Source organism: Schistocerca gregaria, chromosome X, assembly GCF_023897955.1.
Source record: "Schistocerca gregaria isolate iqSchGreg1 chromosome X, iqSchGreg1.2, whole genome shotgun sequence".
Taxonomy (NCBI): domain Eukaryota; kingdom Metazoa; phylum Arthropoda; class Insecta; order Orthoptera; family Acrididae; genus Schistocerca; species Schistocerca gregaria.
This window is the reverse complement of record NC_064931.1, coordinates 210,107,293-210,127,610: the sequence shown is the minus strand read 5'-3', so window position 1 is coordinate 210,127,610 and position 20,318 is coordinate 210,107,293. Positions and strand designations below refer to the sequence as shown.

At 40.0% G+C, this 20,318-nt stretch overlaps 1 protein-coding gene across 1 annotated transcript in view; it reads left to right on the top strand.

Moving 5' to 3' along the window:
- Positions 1-17,433, top strand: part of LOC126297769 (contactin) — a 154,327-nt gene extending 136,894 nt beyond the window's left edge. Inside the window, exon 22 of the mRNA XM_049988944.1 lies at positions 14,788-17,433. Within this exon, the coding sequence (XP_049844901.1) occupies positions 14,788-14,894 (107 nt within the window). The 3' untranslated portion in view covers positions 14,895-17,433. The remainder of the gene's footprint in view (positions 1-14,787) is intronic.
- The last annotated feature ends 2,885 nt before the right edge of the window (positions 17,434-20,318 follow it).

Here is a 20,318-nt window from a genome sequence, read left to right as displayed (position 1 = left end):
TGAAAGTGACATACATTGGTCTGATGAAAACAAGCATAAACTAACATATCTACTCTGGTCTCCACAATTGCCAAATGATGTTAATATTATTGAGCCATTATTGTATTTATTGGAGACAGGCTTAGAGTGTCTCATTTATTCACTTACCAAGCAAGTGACTAGCACAGTGGACCTGCATTTGGGATGAGTGAGGTTCAAACCTGTGTCTGGTCATCCAATGGATTGTCTGTGATTTCCTTGAGATGAATGTCAGGCTCTTGCCTTTGAAAAGAAAATCACTGATTTCCTTCCCCATCCTTGTAGTATTTGAACTCTTGATCCATCTTCAATCACTTTGTCATGGATGTAACATTAAATCCTAATGTTCCTTCCTTGTGTGGTTTATTCATAATTCACCTTTAGCTGTGACTGTGCCTAAAGCAATACAGGGAAGCAACAGCTCAGTGGCTGATTAAATTTTCATTGGTGTCTCAGTACTGATTAGATTCAGTGTGTAAATGGCTAAAGGCCCCTGTAAATGCTCAAATGTTTTTGATAAAATTGCTATTATCTAGCCATGGATTTCCCAAGCAACCCCATACATGTTCAAACAATGTTTGTCCGTTTAACCTCACTTTGAAGTAGACACTATTCGTGTTTGTGTGTAGTTTGAGCATAGTGAGTACAGCTACAAATCCTAACAAAGAAGTCCTGGCATTGACTTTGGCACTATGTTTAAAGAAGAATAAATTAAGTCCAAAGTCATTAAGTCCCACCTGAAAGAGCAAACTTAGCCATCAAGTTCACTTTTGTCTAGCCATGAATGTGTGAAGCAAGCACATACATTTACTAAGAAAGCTGGTCAATTTAACCTTACTTTTGAAGTAGAAACTTTTCCTGTACACTGTCTTTTGACACTAGTGGAAATGGCTACAGATGTTGATAGAGCATTTCTGCCTCTGCACTGTGTTTAAAGAAGAAGAAAACAAGGTGCTGGTCAAGGGAATGGTTTAAAATGAGAAATATGCAACTGGAAACCTGTTAATGGGAATGTTTCAGATAGAACCTGATGATTAAAAAAACCTCCTGCAGATGGGCAGTGAAACGCTTAATAACTTGTTCATCATTACTTCAACCTCACATTGAAAAAGAAGACACAAAGTATGCAAAAACTTATTCTCTTCTACTTGGTCATTTAATGACAGGTCATTAAAATACCTCAATATGTGAACATACAGCCCATATCGTCCATGGAACAACCAGAGAACTTCAATTTCTTTTATTTCATTCCACTCCACTTGTATGTCACTGTATGTGTAAAATATTGATTTTGTTCATAACCTCTTCATGTGTAATATATGGCTAGGAAAGATATGGTACCTCTACTATTTTAATAATTGTCTGTGCCATTTTGTTTTTATACTTGATCGTAGTTTTCATAGTAGCAGAAACTCATGATAAAATGAGATAAATCATAATAAATCAATTTTTCACTAAACAAATGTGGTGAAACATCAACACAAACAATGTCTGCCATCTTGTCAAACTTTCTGTCAATCAGAATTTCTCTCAAACACATCAGAAACAATCTATGCTTGACAAACACTTGAAACTGCACCATACCTGGCCAAATATTTGACAAGCATAGTTAAGTTTCACAAAATGTTTGATCGTTTACGGGGGCCTTAACAGACCTCCAGCACTGACATACGCAATTTGGCAGTAGCTTGTTACAGAGAATGTTGTGAAGCATCAGAGATGTGGTTGAAGAGGCTAGGAGTATGAACTTTGCGAGCAAGATACACAGAAGAGAGTCAAAATCATGTATGGAATATAATGAGGATAGTGTCTGTAGAGCAACATATGTATTCGCTGTATTGAGAGAATAAAAATGTTTGTGTCATTACTGAATGAATGTAATGGAAAGAATAATGATAGCAACTCATTGTATAGTTACAGAGTTTAGTGGCTGACAGGCACAAACGCAAAAACTAAGCTTTTTCGTGATGTCCTTCAGAGCTAACCAGTACAGCGCACGTGCTGCGCACGCACATGCATGAGCTTGCTCACGCGCGCGCACACACACACACACACACACACACACACACACACACACACACACACACACCTGTACAACTACATTGTCTCAGTCTTCACCATTGTACCGGCACTACATGCAACATTTGTACGGTGTAGTTTACTGGGACAGTGTAGCCATGGAGTGGTATGTGTGTTTGTATGTATATTTTGTCCTACTTCTCTCTGAAGAAGAACATCGACCTAGAGCATAGTAATGTTTTCAGTCTGTAGTCTCGTATTTGTGCCTTCGAATGATCAGCATCTCCACTCTATGGTCAGTTATTACCTTCACTCCTTCCATTAATTATTTTCCACCCAGGACTTTCTAATATTACATTTACTGTCATTACTGATACATAAAAAACCTTGGTTATTGTGATTGAATTGGGAATTAACCTTGTTGCACAATACGAATTAGACTCATGTCCATAAGGTAAAGATCTCCAAGATGAATAAGAAACATTGTTGTGCTAACATGGTATTGCAACAAGAAACAAACACAAGTGTAAAAGCATTAAATAATTTACAGACAGTTGCCTGAATAAATTCGTTCTCTCTCTCTCTCTCTCTCTCTCTCTCTCTCTCTCTCTCTCTCTCTCTCTCTCTTGCTTTCTTTCTTTCTCTCACTTCAAGATTAAATGTAATTTAAGCAACCTTTACACAAAAAATGCAAATGCTGTATCAGTTAAAATACCAGCACAGCATCAGTCATGACAGTCAGCTCGTGGTGGTGGTGGTGTGAGAAGCTCGAGATAAGCACAGCAAGAAGGCAGATAGGTTTTGCCAAAGACTCTCATTATAAAAATTGTGTTCGAGAATCGGTGGGTTATTACCCGTTCCTGCCTCTCTGAAGAAACTGGAACAATTTGTGGATAGAATGTTGTAAAAATCCCATTGACCAAAATTTAACATGGACTGATTTCCAGGAAGATAAAAATTATTTTTGGGTGTCATATGTGGCCTTCCAGAATTTAGACAAACTATGGTATTATTTTAACTTCAGACCAACATGTGGCCACAGAAGCACTTCAGATGCATACAATGTATATTAATAGCATCCTCTCACATTACATCATGAAAACGAGCTATATGTTTTTTTCCACATGGACTCTAAAGTTCCTCTTAATAGTGCCTTCACAGTGGTACACTAGTGTCTATAGAAGAGTCAGATGCAGTAGTTTCTGTAGAAGAATCACAGTTGATGCATAACTATTTTTATTGATGTTTTTAATACCTAATCCTCATTGAATGCTGTGCAGGTTGTAAACTTCTGAATTCTGATAGCACCTCCACATGATGTTAGATGCAAAACATGGTAGTCAGATTTCAGTATCTGTGCTCCATTTGCTTCATGGTATTTTACATTTCCTTCATGCTGGAAAGTTTTTGTGCATTATTGACTGACAATTCTGGTTATCATTTTAAATTCATGATGCAGAGACAAATCTGTGTGTGTGTGTGTGTGTGTGTGTGTGTGTGTGTGTGTGTGTGTGTGTGTGTGTGTGTGTGAGAGAGAGAGAGAGAGAGAGAGAGAGAGAGAGAGAGAGAGAGAGAGAGAGCTAATATTCTCGAGTAATATAGGTTATATACCATCTTTTGTGGCTGTAATAAAAGTATTATTTAGGCTGCACACATTTTGCTTTATTTTAAAGCACCTTCAGTGGCTTTAAAATAAAGCCAAACACAAATATTCTAAGACTTTTATTACAGTTGCAAAAGGTTGTATATAACCTATAACTTGTATAAATGCGGCTGCAGAAGAGAGCCCTAAAAACAAAAAATAACTAATATTATGGATTTCTGTTAAGCTTTAGGATAACCTTTCATCAGTTCCTCACAATATTAGCATCTGCAACTATTTTATCCATTATGATATGTTGTGGGGACCACTAATCAAAATAGAAATATTACTATTTCTGTATCAGTCGCAAATTTCCTTATCCACTATAGATTTGATCTGTTACACCACCGTGGACAGAAGGAACTATTATACATAACTATTCTCAGAGGTAAACATTGATGGTCTCTTGTGACAGGTTATGGAGTGATCAGGAGGTTACATTGTGCCTTGTGGGCACAAGAGGTACAGGTTATGTGCTGCATTGTAATGTGAGATGTTGTCTAAGCCTGTCACTGTACATGAATTGATATGATAATAGCTTGTATTTCAGTGGTGTTCAGAAACATAGTGATGAGCTTGGGATAGTACCTCCATTACTGTGTTGCCTGCAACACACTGAATGTCACCAAAATCATCCCCTTTCAGGGCACACAGGATGCTTCGTTAAGACCATTTATACAAGTTATAGGCTATATACCATCTTTTGCAGCTGTAATAAAAGTCTTAGAAAATATGTGTTTGGCTTCATTTTAAAGCCACTGAAGGTGCTTTACAATAAAGCAAGTTAAGTAACAGCTCAGAGTGAAAGTATTGGTAGCATCAGATATAAATTTTCAGGATAGTGTACTTTTTGGATAAGTAAGAGTTTTTTTTTTTTTTTTTTTTTTTTTTTTTTTTTTTTTTTTTTTTCTTTCTTAATTGAGTTTCGATATTGTATACTAAATTGTGCATATTGAACATTTTCTTTAAGATACAATTAATAATTTTGTATGTTACTTCTTTTCTTAGGAAACTTTGTTTCTTAGTGCCTTTGTTACAAGGATTTGTGGAGAAGTCTTGCTTGGAAGTAAGATTTATAATTATAATACAGTGCATGTGTGTGTGAGTGTGTGTGGGTACGCACGTGCACACCCGTTTGTGAGTGTGGTGCTTTTCTATCTTTCCAGTGCTGTTGTGCATGCTGTTACAAGACTGAGTTACTATAGAAATGAAAAAAAAATACAGATTCCCTGTAAGCTTTGTTGTCAAAATATCTTTGACTGTTGTAGTGTGGTCTAAAAAAGAATGTTACATTGCAAACTGTTTCATGGTCTGTGTTGGCATGTGTTAGGTATACATGCTTAAGCATGAATTTCTGAGTACTTAGAAGTCCACGTTTGTTGGATGATTAATAGCATGTGTGTATATATGTGTTGTTTGTTTTGTCGTGTTTCGTACAGTTGACACGGTGTAGTACGGGCTGAGAGATGTGTGTCCAGTGAGAAAACTGGACACTAATTGGAGTGAGAGCACACAGCTCTGCTACTACTCACCTTAAAAATATTCGACAATTGAATGACACATACCTGTTATCTTCCTTTTCTGTAATTAGAGACTATAACAACTGGATTCCGATTGTGTCAGTGATACTGCTGGCAGGTGACCATGTCATTGCTTTCACGGGCACTTCTAGCACATTTGCTGCCACTGTTATTACTATCACTGCCATCACTTTAATAAGTCAATTGAGATAAGCGTCCGTATTGGTCAACTTCTATACTTTGTTAATGTGATTCTTGACTTAGAATTTATGTGGTTTGTCCAGTAACGTCAGGACTGTAGGGCGGCAGTGCACCTTTGTCACACCAATCTAGGTCAGGTAGGCAGTGACAACAAAGGCAGTGTAAGCTGGAACATTGTCATGGAGCAGTCTGCTCAAAGTAGAGAACTCCTTTCAGATGCAGGCTGCCCTGCAATTCAGTCTCTGAAACACTTATTTGTTAAATTGAGCATTGACAGTCTGACCAGGGGGTGAGGTGCACTCTCCCCATTACATCAGAAAAAACAATGAGCATGGACTTCACATGAGACTTGCTCGTGTGAACTTTCTTTTGGTGCAACGACAACATCATTGCCATTCCGTACTCTGCCTCTTTGACTCCAGATTGTAGTGAAAACCCCATTACTCATCCCCAGTGATCATGTTGTCCAGGAAATTAGGGTCATCTTCATAGAATTGCTAGAATGCTTCACACACTTCCACTAATTGTTGCTTTTGCACATTGGTCAAAACTGTGGGCACAAGTTTTGCACATATATTCTGATACAATTTCGTGGACAACCATTTTTGGCAAGTTCAATGATGCCAGCATCAAGTGAACACTCTTTCAGTGGTCTGAATTCAGTATCTGGTGCATATGAGACTCATGTTCACACGTTCATGATCCTCCCAGGGGGCTTGCTGCTATACGGCAGGTTCGTGCTTGGCTACCAAGGGGCCCCAGCCTTTGCAGCATCTTTTTCCATCTGTGCTGCATGTCTGTCCTCTTGCTGTTCCTTTTCCTCTCCCTTGGGGAACATGCCTGGCATGTTTTTCGGAGTGTGTTCTGCATTTGCAGTAACTGACATCAGAACAGTTTCTCCACTGCTTTTCATTCCTTTTTTTCTTCATTCACCTTCTCCTACTATTCCTCCATTTCTGCGTTTCAGGTTCCTCTTTTTCCTTCTTCCTCCCTTTGCATTCCTGAAGGCTGGCCCACGCATCTGATGTGTAACAGCTGACTGGGTAACATGTAGTTCCCAGCCCCGTGTTGACAGGTAGGGTTCACATGTACCACCTGGTACAGGCCAGGTCCAGGGAGGGGTGCTTGTCTAACTGCTACCTTTCCAAATTGCTGATTGGTCCCTCTGTCAGGTGTTTGGTAGGTGTGATGTGAGGTATGAACAATCACCTAAGGCAGGTGTGCTCCCCTCTGAGGGGGCCCCCAGTTGGAAGGAGCGTGCCACAGAGACACTGGCAATCATGGGGGATTTTCTCGCAACGTGGCAATCATCATCTTCACAGTCAACGTCTGCCAAACGAAAACGGAATGAAGCTCACGATTCAAAGACCCTCCCACCTGCACAACAGTACATCGTGGTTTCACGTACTGAAGATGGTCAGTCCTTTGAAACAGTAAATCCCTTTGTTATTCGGAGAGGTGTTGATGCACTTGCCCGCCCTATGAAATCCTGCTCTCGTTTGCACAATGGCACTTTGCTTTTGGAGACTACTTCTGATTTTCAAGCACAACAATTGCTTGCCGCCTCACTCTTCTGTAGCTATCCTGTTCGCGTCGAGGCCCATCGAATGCTGAGTTCTTCCTATGGTGTTATTTACACTAGGTTGCTCGACAGTCTGACCAAGGCAGAAATCCATATGTACCTCTCTGATTAGGGTGTCATTGCAGTCCATTGAGAGAAGAAAAAGGTAGATGCACCCTTAATGCCCACATGCTCTCCTTTTCTCACTTTTGGTATTGTGGTGCTTCCGCCAAAGGTCACAGCAGGTTGTGAAGTTATCACAGTCTGACTGTACATTCTGAACTCGATGCGCTGCTACCAGTGTCATCGTTCCAACCACATTCGAATGTCCTGTCGACTCAGGGTCAAATGTGTAACCTATGGTGGGGAAGCTCAGCGTCGATAGTCCGCCTCCTTCTCCCCACTGTATCAACTGAAATGGCGACCGTGCTGTCTCCTCCCGAGATTGTCCCGTATATCTTGATGAGCGGCCTATCCAGGAGATCGAAGTGAAGGGAAAAGTGCCTTACCTGGTCACTTGCAAGTTGCTGACTACTTGCAAACACTGCATTTTACTATCTGGCACTTACAGTACTGTTGTTGCTACATCTCGCTCCATGAAGGACATAGCCACACAAACATATGACCTCAAATTCAGCACAGCAGTTGCAAAATCACCCAGTGCCATGGTACTGTCCCCCTTTCCTCCTCCAGCTCTGCAACAAGCTACCAAACATTGACCTCATGTGGTCGAGTCACGTGCTACACAATTGGCAGGGCAGAAAGGATAGGAGGAATATTACCATGAAGAGTTCCTACATCGTTCCAGCCAACATACTTCTGAGGCTTCCTTTGCCAACCCGAAACGGACCAAGAAGTCAAATGGTCTTCTGCTTCGCCATCTAGACAGTCTTGTAAACGGTGTCACTATGTGATATCCTCGCCCGGCTGACCTCCGTGTCACCAGCGCACACTGCCGACCTCCGTGTCACCGGCGCACACTGCCGACCTCCGTGTCACCGGCGCACACTGCCGACCTCCGTGTCACCGGCGCACACTGCCGACCTCCGTGTCACTGGTGCACACCACCAACTGTGTTTTGCCCTGGCCCCACAGGCCGAAAGATGGAGACTGCCAACATCTCTGTAGATCTCGTGAAGCAAGATCCTCCAGACTGTGCGCCCACTAGCAAGGAGTCTTCGAAGGCTGGCACTTCATTTTTTTCCTTCCTCCCCTTTCCTTGTCATGACTCTCCTCCAATGGAATGTTCGTGGCCTTTGATCCAACAAAGAGGACTTAGGGCTGCTCTTAGAATCGCAGTGTCTGATTGTTCTCTGCCTCCAGGAAACAAAATTGCATCCTCATGACCGCTTTGATCTCTCGAATCTCTTCCCAGTCTGCTTTGACCTTCCCCCGAGGAGAGCATACCATCTCATGGGGGAATCATGCTGCTCATCTGGAATGACATTCATGTCCTCACTACCCAGCTTCAAGCTGTTGCAATCCTCATTTTCCTTCCTCACTTGACCTTTTCCCTTTGTGCTGTTTAATCCCTCCATCATTCGGTGTCATCAGGGCACATTTCCTCCATGTCATTGGGCATCTCCCTCACCCCTTTCTGCTGCTCGGTGACTTTAATGCGTGGGCTAAGGTGTGCAGTGACGCAATTCACGTGCGGAGACATCCTCTCTGTGGTGGCAAACTGTTGACGTTATAAACAGTTGTGTGCACAGTGTCGTCACGTTCTTCAGTATAGCAAGAAGCTAGCTGGATTTTATTTACTGGTTCTTTTAACAGTTCCATTCCATTTTCTGTCATGTGGGCCACTCTCTCATGGCTCTTTGGGACCAAGGTCCATTCCCCAGTTCTGGCCTGACAGTAGCAGACGATGTCATTATGGACCCTGTTGCTATCTCCCAACACCTTGGGCCGCCATTTTGTGGAGATTTTGAGCTCCTCCCACTGTCACACTGCTTTCCTCCAACAGAAACGAGTGGAGGAGGCTTTGGAGATACCCTTCTCATCTCACAATAGTGAGTGCCACAATGCTGCCTTTATTATGAGGGAGCTAGATCATGCTCTCCCTTCATCCCAATCCTCCACCCTATGGCCAGATGATGTTCACGTTCAGGTGTTGCAGCACCTTTCTCTTGCGGGCAAGCACTTTCTCCTTCATACGTACAATCGCATCTGGGCAGAGGGCACATTTCCCAGTCGCTGGCATGAAGACACTGTCATAGCCATACCTGAGCCTGGTAAAGAAAAACGCCTTCCTTCTAGTTACCACCCCATTTATCTCACCAGCTGTGTTTGCAAGGTTATAGAACATACGATTCATGCTACGCTGGTATGGTGGGTCAAGTCTTGCAATTTACTAACCACTGAACAGTATGGATTTCAAGCACACCATTCTGCGGTTGACCATCTCATCACTTTTTCCACTCATGTCATGAATGATTTTCTGCGGATATACCAGACTGTGGCCATGTTTTTCGATTTGGAGAAAGCCTACGACACCTGTTAGAGGATTGGTATCCTCCATACTCTCTACACGTGAAGCTTCCGAGGCTGCATGCCCTGTTTCCTTCAGGAATTTTTAAAAGTCTGTGGGTTCTACCTTGTCGGACACCTTTATCCAGGAAAACGGTTTGCTTCAGGGTTCCGTCCAGAGTGTCATCCATTAACCTTATAATGAATGACCTGTCTCGCGCCGGGTGTCTCCGGCTCCCTTTTCGTTGACAATTCTGCAATCCATTGCAGTTCTCCACGGACTTGAGTCCTTAAGCGGCATCTTCACTGATATCTCAGCCGATGAATTTCTGGCAGTGCAATTGGTTTCTTCTAGTGACTTTACATCTTGGGCTTGTTTACTTCCATTCATTGAAACTACGAAATTTCCGGGGCTCGTGCTCGATAGGAAACTTTCTTCATCCTCTCGTGTGTGCTACCTGGCAGCCCTCAGTGTCCTTTGTATCCTCAGTGGTACTTCCTGGGGAGCAGCACCTTCCTCCGTTTATACTGGTCCCTTGTTCGTTCGAAACTAGAATATGGGTGTTTCATTTGTTACACCGTCTCAACACCGTCCACCATCACGGTGGCATCCATTTGGCAATTGGCGCCTTTTACTCTAGGTCAGTTGAGAGTCTGTATGCAGAAGGTGCCAAACTACCGCTGTCATACCGGCATGAAGTTCTCCTCAGCAGATATGCATGCCATTCGTCTGCCATGCCTGGTAACTCAGCCTATGCCTCCTTCTTTGATGACTGCTTTAATCGCCGGTATGGGGCACATCCCTTTTCTCTGTTACCTCCTGGAGTTCATTTTCGGCTCTTGCTCTGGCAGCTTAACTTCACGCTACCTGCCACTTTCCCAAGGAGTGGAAACCCTTCACCACCTTCGCTTCATGCAGTGGCCCGCGTTCATCTTGGCCTTCATTTGCTTCCTAGGGACACTTCCCCAGCCTCACTCTATTGCCATAAGTTTCACAACCTTCGCACGGAACATCGTGATTTTACCTTTGTGTACACTGATGGCTCTCGAACTGACTGTGGTGTCGGGTGTGCTTTCGTCATTGGCACCAATTATTTTGAGTATCAACTTCTGGAACACTTCTCAGTATTTACAGCAGAGCTTTTTGCCCTGAATCGGGCCATGCAGTGCATCCAGCGACACAGGCTTTTCAATTGTGTCAGCTGCTCCAACTCTCTGTGCCCTTCAGAGCCTTAGTATGCTGTACACCGTCCATCCCTTAGTGCAATGGGTCCAGGAAAGTGGACACTTGCTCGCTCTTGATGGATCCACTATGATGTGTATGTGGATTCCTGGTCGTTTCAATCTGTCGGGAGACGAGGCCGTTGACACTGCTAGTTCTTCCATTCCCTCCGATGGTCTCTGTATTGCCGTCTGTCAGCAGGTGGTGTCACTTTGGCACCACCACTGGCCCTTCCTTCGTGGGAACAAGCTCTGAGGAATTAAGCCTTTCCCATCGCCTTGGACGACCTTGTCTTGGCCCTCTTCCTGCGAGGAGATCGTTTTAGCTGGGCTGCATATTGGGCACTGTCATTTTTAGCCATCGCCATTTGTTAAGTGGTGCTCCCCCACCATTATATGCTCATTGACCTCGACTTCTGAATGGTTCACTATTTCCTGATGGAATGCCCTTTTTTTTAATAACTTACGTTCTCGTTTATGTTTGCTGCCTGAGTTATTGACCATTTTAGGGACTGATGTGCTCGCTGTCTACTTTGTTTTACTTTTTATCCGTCGTAGCAGCTGGCGAAGAACATTTAATTTTTAGTTCAAGACCTCCGTTTCTCTGTGGCGTATTTTATGGACCTTCCTCCAAGTCCCTGTTTTTAGCTGTCTTTCCTTCCATCGATTGGGCTTAACATGTAGTCATTTTTCTCTTCATAATGTTCTTTGGTTCTGATATGGGCACATATGACCTTAGTTGTTTTTGCACCCTAAAACAAAACAAAATAACCCGTTCATGATGTTGACAGACATCCTGCACGGGCTTCGTCACCGACCTCCTCCTGACCTTTTTTAAGTATCTTGTGCCACCTTTTCGACTGTGATATGGGAAGGCAATCATCCCTAAAGGCTTCCTCAAGCATTCCAAAAGTTTCCAGCAGCCTCTTGTGTAGCTTCACATAAATCTTAAACCGTATAGTGTTGCTCAACATGACCACTACATAGAGGCTTACAGAAGAAGCCATCCTAACTCTCCAAGAGCACAGAGATAATAGAAATACCTGCTGCTAGAAAGCTAAGGGTCCGTTCCCAACTGGTACAACTGCTCTGCAACACAGTCGCGTCACAAACGAGAATGTGACGCCTTACTTTCTGGACACACCCTGTACTTACTACATACTTTCTTTGCAACAGAAAAAAAGCATTCACAATTCAGTAAATGTTGTCTTGGGAGAATCAAACAAGCTATGTCAGTGCAGAGACTGAAACTGAATTTCTGATATAGCTCCTTCCCTCACAGTATAAAGTCAGTGTGTAATTGGTGTTGGTATTGACATCATAGCCCGTGCTACATAACCTGAATTACTATTAAGCATTTAAATACTAAAAGTTATTAATATTGTGGAGAATACAACTATTTGCAGCTTGCATGTTTGTAACAGTGTTTATCATAATACTGGAAAGACCTGATTCATATGCCATTGGCACATCAAGACTGCTGCAAGTTGATGTCTACAGCTATTGGGGCAGTGAGGGATGAGGTCTGTAACAGATTCTTCATTCTGAGACAGTCATTTAATTGATTGCTAATGGAGTTCAGATTATGGGCAGGAAGGAGAGGAGGTGGTTAAAACTTGTCCATATGTGCCAAATTATGCTCAAACGAGGCTAGTATTTGACCATACAGTGCAGGCTGTCACAGCCATTATGTACGTCCTTGGTAACTTTTGTTTTTTGGGCGCTAGGCCATGGTTCAAGGTATATTTGTATTTCAGTGAACTGTTAATATAGCTGTGTAAATTTGACAGATAGTGTTTTTTTTTTTTAAGTAGAATTTCAAGTTAAATGGGAATTATAACAGAAAGACTGATTATTTAATAAAACAAGTGGGTGTTCTTTCTAAACGCGGGGTGTCCAGCCAAGTATAGCAAGAGCGGTAATGTTAAAAATAAGAAGAGGATACACCAATGAGAGAATAGCATCTGTGGCGGAAGTTTCAAATGGAAAATATCCAATTTATCATCGCTTTTCATAAATGAAATTTCATGGAATTTTTTGATAGACACTCACTTCTTGGGCCACATTGATACTTGCTTTGGGTCGCATGAGGGACATGGTTTGGGCATCCATATTCTAAACTAAATGAGTAATACTCACTAATTAGACTTTTTGATTAGAATCTGGTGATTCTTACCATCATTGGCAAGGATGTCCAAAATTACATTTTGGCTGTCTGTTAGCAAGTAACATTGTTAATTATGTGTAATAGATTCCCTTATGGTTTTTGAGACTGACACAGAATAACATAGCCCAATCAAATGAGATGAATGCTTGGGACCACAGTGGCGCATTTTTTACCAAAATATTGTCACAAGGCCATTACTCAACATCTCATGTATGCAAAAAAAACACAAATGAAAGTTTGCTTGTGTGTGTGTGTGTGTGTGTGTGTGTGTGTGTGTGTGTGTGTGTGTGTGTGTGTGTTTTGTGCTCGCATGCACACGTTTTATACGTACATGGTCTTGTGACATTCCTACTGAAGCTATTACCATGTGATTTAGTCTCCAGCTTTAAATTCCTTTACAAACATGTTGTGTAATCCATGTTTCCTGAGAAAATATTGCCTAGAACATGTGATGTGGCAACATTCAATGTTGAGAATCCACAGGCTTCAAATATATTATATTGAAAACCTGTTACTAGCACAACAAAACCCTTTTTGTAAAGAAGTATATCCAGGTTTAACTTCAACAGTGCTGGAGGCGAAAAGACTGGTGCGTCAGCTTGTCACAGACCTGTTGTGCAACGTTACTTAAAGTACGAGTGGCGAGATTGGTAATCTTGCACAGTGGTTCCATTTGGTTGCAGACATGGCCTCCTTATTTGAATCTCGTGGATTTCTTTCTGGCTGACCATCTGGTGCTGTTTGTGTGTGGCAGCAACCAACAAAACAGGAATTGACAGCACTCCTCTGTGCAGCAATGATTACCAATTGCGCTCACACATTGCAGAGTGCTCTCTCTTATATGTTTTTACTTTCAGAAGTTAGTATTGTCCCCAGTGATAACAGTCCAGAAGAAGGCTTGTAAATATTTTCAGTGGTTTTCATTGTAGTGTGCTACAAAATATCTGTGGTTGTGGTTCTAGCAGCATCAGATTCTGTTTTGCACAATATCTCTGTATAAAAAAATACCCCAATGGTTAATAAGATGAGTTGAATGCCAAAATGTGTTTGTATGTAGTATTAAGTAAAATTACACTGAAACCAGTAAATTATACTCCTATCGAAACTGGCTGGGTTCAAGCTAAAGATCTTTGGTATGAGGAATGACGACTTTACCACTCAATTATTGAAGACCCTAGAGTTTTGAAATAAGACTCAACCACATTGTCCATATTGCAGTGTTGTCACATCACATACTTTATCTTATTTTGTTGCAAAAGATGGATCCCGCATGGTGAAGAGTTTGTGGTGCCAACTTTCAAACATCCAGGGTATGTGTTAAAAGAAACTCTATAATATGTTTATATACATTCTCAGTGAAGGACAAACGGGCGGGGACACACACTGCAACACAAGAATATTCAGACAATCTCATAAGCAGATATATACTTCATTTAGCTGACTTTTTTTTATGCTGTCTTGTCTGTGATGATGTACAAACAAACTTTCTAATCTGTTTATGCAGAGTCAGAAGATTGTTACCATTTTGTAGCACTTGTCTCTAAAAGGTGAATGAATGTTATTAATCACACTAAATTATTGTTGTAAGAGTTATTGCATGACATTCACTTTCTGATTATTTCAATTTATAGGACATAAACCTAAATCGAAAATTGAGGTGTACAGAGCCTGTGTTGTTATACTAAATTATTTGTTTTGTTACCACAGTGTTGAACGGGACTTGTCTTGTTCACTAATATTTGAAAAAATTAAATGGTGCAGTTATTATTTCACAATTTGAGACAATTAAACCATCTTTCTTTGTGTGTGCTTTTTATACTGATCCACGGTTGTTGTATTTAGATGAAGGTACTCTTTGAAAATATATATCAATTATTGAGTAAGCTTGTCCTCTGATATAATTTTTGTTACTTTTAACATACATTAATACATACATTAATTAGATTTTTTTTTCTTTTTTTTTATATAGGTGATGAGTCTCTGCTGAATGGAAGCAATGTAGTTGCTGTCAAGTCATCAGTGCTTGTGATAGTATTTGGTTTCCTTTTGCTTCTGAAGCCTTTGGAAATTGTGTAACTAAGCACAAATTTCTACACCGTAAGTGCCCTTATAGTCATACAAATTATAGTTCAGATGTGGAATCTCATTAGTGGTTACACTTCCCTTCGAGAACAGTGTTTGAATTGTTAGAACGTATTCATGCTGATACCAGTTGCTGATTTGGTATATCTGCTGGAATCAGCATAAACAGTTTCACAGAATGCCAGTGCTTGTTTGTTACATCTGGTTATCTGTTGCCTTTGTTTGGGTTGTATTTAAATATTGGAAAAGATTAGATCTACTTTACTGATCAATTATACGCATTTGTTACTCACATGTCGGTATCCTTAGACTGTTTCTGTAATGTATTTAGCTAACAATTGTTAGCCTAAATGTTAGTAATTCTTTATCAATTACTGAATCAAGACTGTAATATATTCAAAATATTTTATGCTTAAAATGAAATATTTTTGCTTAATTTTTAATGAATACCACATTTTATATAAAAAGTCTTTTTCCGTCCACATCTGTGATTATGTTTCCGTAACTAAAGTAGTCTCTCTTCTTGAGTTGCAATTTTTGTTATACGAGAAATGGGGTTGCAAAACTTGTTTCTAAGCAATGATTCATTTCTCTGTTTCATCGTACGTTGTATCCTCTCGCCCTCTGCCAACCCCACACTCTTAACTTTGGGGAACAGCATATTATTTCTGTGCAGAGACTCTATTAGACAAGTAGTTGTACCCAGTTATCTATCTCTAGTATAACAAAAATTATTACTTAAGGCGAGATATTTGTATTTTATTGTACATATCTTTGTGTGTTAAATTTTAAGGGAAGCATTATAAATGTCTGAAAGGAATGTAAAAAGATGTGTGCCTTAGTTAAATTTGTGTGATTGTCTCAAACAGATACTAGGGTTATTTCTCATGTGTCACAAAAGTGTGTGAGACAACTTTGAAATATTTTCAATCCTCCAGTTGTAGTTAGCTATAAAAATTCCTTAAAATTGTACTCAAGTATGTTAAAGCTAGTGTATCGTTTTGGATGGTACCTAACACAAATGCATGAAAGTTGGGAGTATTATTGTATCATAAATTATGACAGAATATGTACCACAAATGATGTAAGTAAGTCTGAAATTTCAAGATGATAATTATCTGTACATATGACAAAATAAGTTTGATTGTTAGTATCACAGTATGTATTTTTAATGAATTTGACATCCCCTTGGAATGTACTACCAGCAAGAAAAAGTAGTGATGACAATTAAAATATCTCTCTCTCTCTCTCTCTCTCTCTCTCTCTCTCTCTGTGTGTGTGTGTGTGTGTGTGTGTGTGTGTGTGTGTGTGTGTGTGTAGAGGGGGGGCCCCTACATATCTGCTTTAATGGAGGAGATATTCTCATTAGTGTACATGCTGTGTATCATTTGTTATGCCTATGAATATGTACATAAAATGAAGGTAATCTGTTAATTCTGTTATCACTTTACTATCAGCACACTTTTCTTTATATCCCCACTGGCTTCATGGTTTATTGTCACCAAAGCTGTCATGACTTCATTTACAAGATTTATAGACATGCTAGTTGAGCAGTTTTTGCTGTAGCGGAGTAACTATTGCAGCATTAGCAAGTTTAGTTGCCATTTTCCACATCAAGTATATAAATATTTCTTTTATCGCTTCAAAATATTTTTTCTTTCTGCAGTATATTCATTGACGCCCTGGACAGGTATAGCCTTTTATTTCAAAGGCAACGTCAGCATAAGCTACGAACTTTGTTGACTTTTAGCAGGAACCTCTAAATTCACTTTCTCTTGTCATTAACATATGACAAAGAATGGAGACGCACTTTCTTTATCTGCTATGCCAGTTGGGAAACAGTAAAGAAAAGTATTTTGATAACACAAGTGTCTACTGTAGACAGGAATAAGAACAATGAAATTTTATTTTTCTTCTACAGAGAGTATTATATGCACCAGTATTGGTCTTATCGGTATCCGTCCAAACCCGTATCAGTTACGGGTAATGGTGATGGTATTTTATAGGATATAGTTAATAGATAATGATGTTTAATTATTGTTTATATTTGCTGTGCAATCAGGTGTGTGAAGTGAGGCAGCTCAAACAATTGTCATTTTTAAATTTTTCACGGGAAATTAATGTTTGTGCACAGGACAACAGCTTTAACATTAGACAGTGATGTCATTAACTAACATAAACAAGTGTTTTGTTTGTATGACAAAATAGTTTTATGCAAGCTGTATATAGAAGTGTTGGAAACGTATTACACAAATGTGTCAGTATTTTATTGGACTGTTCAGTAAATTTTATATTCTAAACCAGTAAAACATCGTTAACTGTCTGTGGTTGGATTTATTTTACTGATATTCCCTAAAATGGGAAGGTTTATTGATGATAAAGTATTTTCATTTGTTAGAGATAACTTACCTCCTTAGATACTCAAATGTTTGCAGCAGTTCTTGTACAGTATTATATGTAATCATTTTAAATTCAATACAACAATTTTGTATACAACCAAGCTTTATTAAACGTATTTTATATAATAATGAAAGATCTGGATATTATTTTGCCATGTATGTTCCATTTTTTGTCAATAAACTCTTTTTATAGTCTCAAATATTTTATTTATCCAGGAACTGCAGAATATTGCAGTTTTGTGCAGCTGAAGTATTTAAGTCACACAGAGTACAGTGTACTGTCACAAGAGAGTCATCAGTATTTATTTGAAAGAAAAAGACCATTTGATGATTAGCACCTAATGGCATGTTAACTATTTGTGTGCAATCAACAGACCTATTTTATAAACAGACATCAGAAAATTAGAGCTAAATGGAGGTTACCAAGGAATAACACACAACCTAATTGCTACTGTAGCATTCCTTGATCCTTAAGTATCTGATGAAAATAAATTAATAAAATGCAGATTTTCAATTTATTGGTTGTGTGTGCTTCAGGCTGTGAATGAACTGTATTTCCAGCTGTATCGCTAATTATTTGAACAGGTAATCTGCAAGAATTATTGATGTTTCTATATGATTGCTGCAGCCTTATTGAGTGCTTGCTATTGGAATATACTGGCATCTAATCTGCATTTCTGTTAAGGTAAGTTTTGAAATGAGAACTTGAACTTCATTTAATGAATAACTTTCCAACTTTATTCTGATCGGCTTCTGAACTACACTTTAACAAAACTTCAACTCAGTTTTGTAACCCAATAAACCACAAACTTGCTACCGAAAAATTCAGTACAACAGCTACTGTCCATAACTAAAATTCAGTTTCTACTGCCATAATACACTTGCCAGTCACATTAATGTGACCACCTGTCAAAAGCCGCAATAACCACCTTTTGCAGCACGGACCACTGCAAGCCATGAAGGAAGTGTATCGCTGAGATTCTGAAAGGTACTGACAGGGATGTGGAGCCATGCCGTGGCCAACTGCGCTAGGGTTCTCGATAGAGGGTCCATGGTGTGAATAGCATGATCGGAGTAGCACTACAGAGTCTTGATTGGGTATAAATCTGTGGAGTTTGGTGACCAGCGGAATATGGTAAACTCATCCTGGTGCTCTTCAGATCTCTCACGTACACTGTGAGCTATGCGACACATTGTATTGTCCTGCATTCATGCCGAGGAAAAGCAAATTAATCCATTGTGCCTTCCAGAATGACGAGATCACCGAGAGAATGCCACAAACACAATTTGCCAGACCATAACACTTGCAGGGTGTTTGCTTGCAGGCATTTGATGCCACACATGGTAATGGCCATCTGTCCACTGGGGCATAAAATACAATTCATCTGGAAAGGCCACCTGTCACCACTCAGTGAACATCCAGTTGTGTGCAAATTCCAGCCGTCATTACCAATGAACAACAGTCAGCATGGGTGCATGAACCAGGTGCCTGCTGCGAAGAACCATAAGCAGCAACATTTGCTGAACAGTAGTTGAGGAAACGCTGTTGGTTACCACTTGGTTCATCTGGGCAGTCAGTTGCCATGATGACATGTGAACAGTTTACAAACTTAGATGTTTCAGAAATTGTTCCACCATTGGCCCGAAAGCCCATGGTCATGTCCTTTTGGACATTAGATAAAGCACTCTGTTTCTCCATTAAGACAACAACTGCACTGTTTTCCACATCCCCTAACATGCACTGAATGCTCTCCACTGTTAGTGCTGCCACTTGCCATCTGTAGATGATTATTACATATTTGACATCGAACATAGGTGTTGGTCACATTACTGTGACTTGATCGTGTACAACTACTACTGCAACTGCCTGTGCATTCACAGCTGCCATCATGTGTACAGTGTTCCAGTAGGAATGATCAGTACTCACGGAAAATCATTTGAAGCAGCATAAATAAATAAATAAATCACATGGACACATGCCTTGTTTCAAATGGTTTCTTAGACAGAACAATTTAATGTACATTATTCAATACATTGTCATGTTTACACATGTACAACAGTTAGTAAACATTACAATATGCGCTTTACAAAGTATCAGTTGAAAAGTAGATACTTTTAACACATTGCAGCTATTGTAGAATTTGCAATAACTCACAAATATCCCACCATCAACTTCAATGCATTTTTGCAGTGTTGGAAGAATATACAAAATGCCATTTGTTTCATACAAATCTGATTATTAGATTCATAGTTATTAATTTGTTCAGGAAGCATGGTAACTAGTGCCACGTCCAGTTTTGCTGTGTCTTGTGCAGTAGTCAGCACAATCATTTATGTCCCACAGATATAAATGCCCTTTATTTGGGTTGCAAGAGACAATTGTTATTCTGATGTTTGCCAGCCTGTCTGCATTGTCGACTATCGTTTGTCAGTTCCTTCATCCTACTTGTTTACGGTTTGGTGATACAAATGTAATGATTTTGTGAACCGTTATAACACAATGGATAGAATAAGGAAGTTTGGATATAAGCCTAAGTTTTGTGGAAATAAATATGTAAAAAAACCGCAACACTGCTAGTTTTGAACAGAGGACAGAAAATAATATTGAAAGTGAAGTCAGTGCGAGTGTCAGTGTTTCAGGCAAGAAGCTTCTAGGTGCTGCCGGTTTCCCAAGTGCCTCTCAAATGCGTGACAATGCAATATGTGGTGTGAACAGTGTTTCTGTTGATACTGACAAACATTCTGATCTCCATTAGGTTATTACGTGAACTTTTCGAAAAACACACAAATTGTATAAACTGTGGTGAAAACGTTACTTTGCACAAAGATGTGGTGAAAACCAAGGGAATTGTTTGTATTTTATTTTTGAGATGTTTGGAATGTAGCTGTACTGCCAATACAATGTCATCCCACAAGAAGCAGATTGTATGAAAATAATATAAGATTAGTGTATGCACTTAAGTCTATTGGAAAAGGGTGAAGTGCAGGTGCTGTTCTTTGTGCAGTGATGAACATTCCT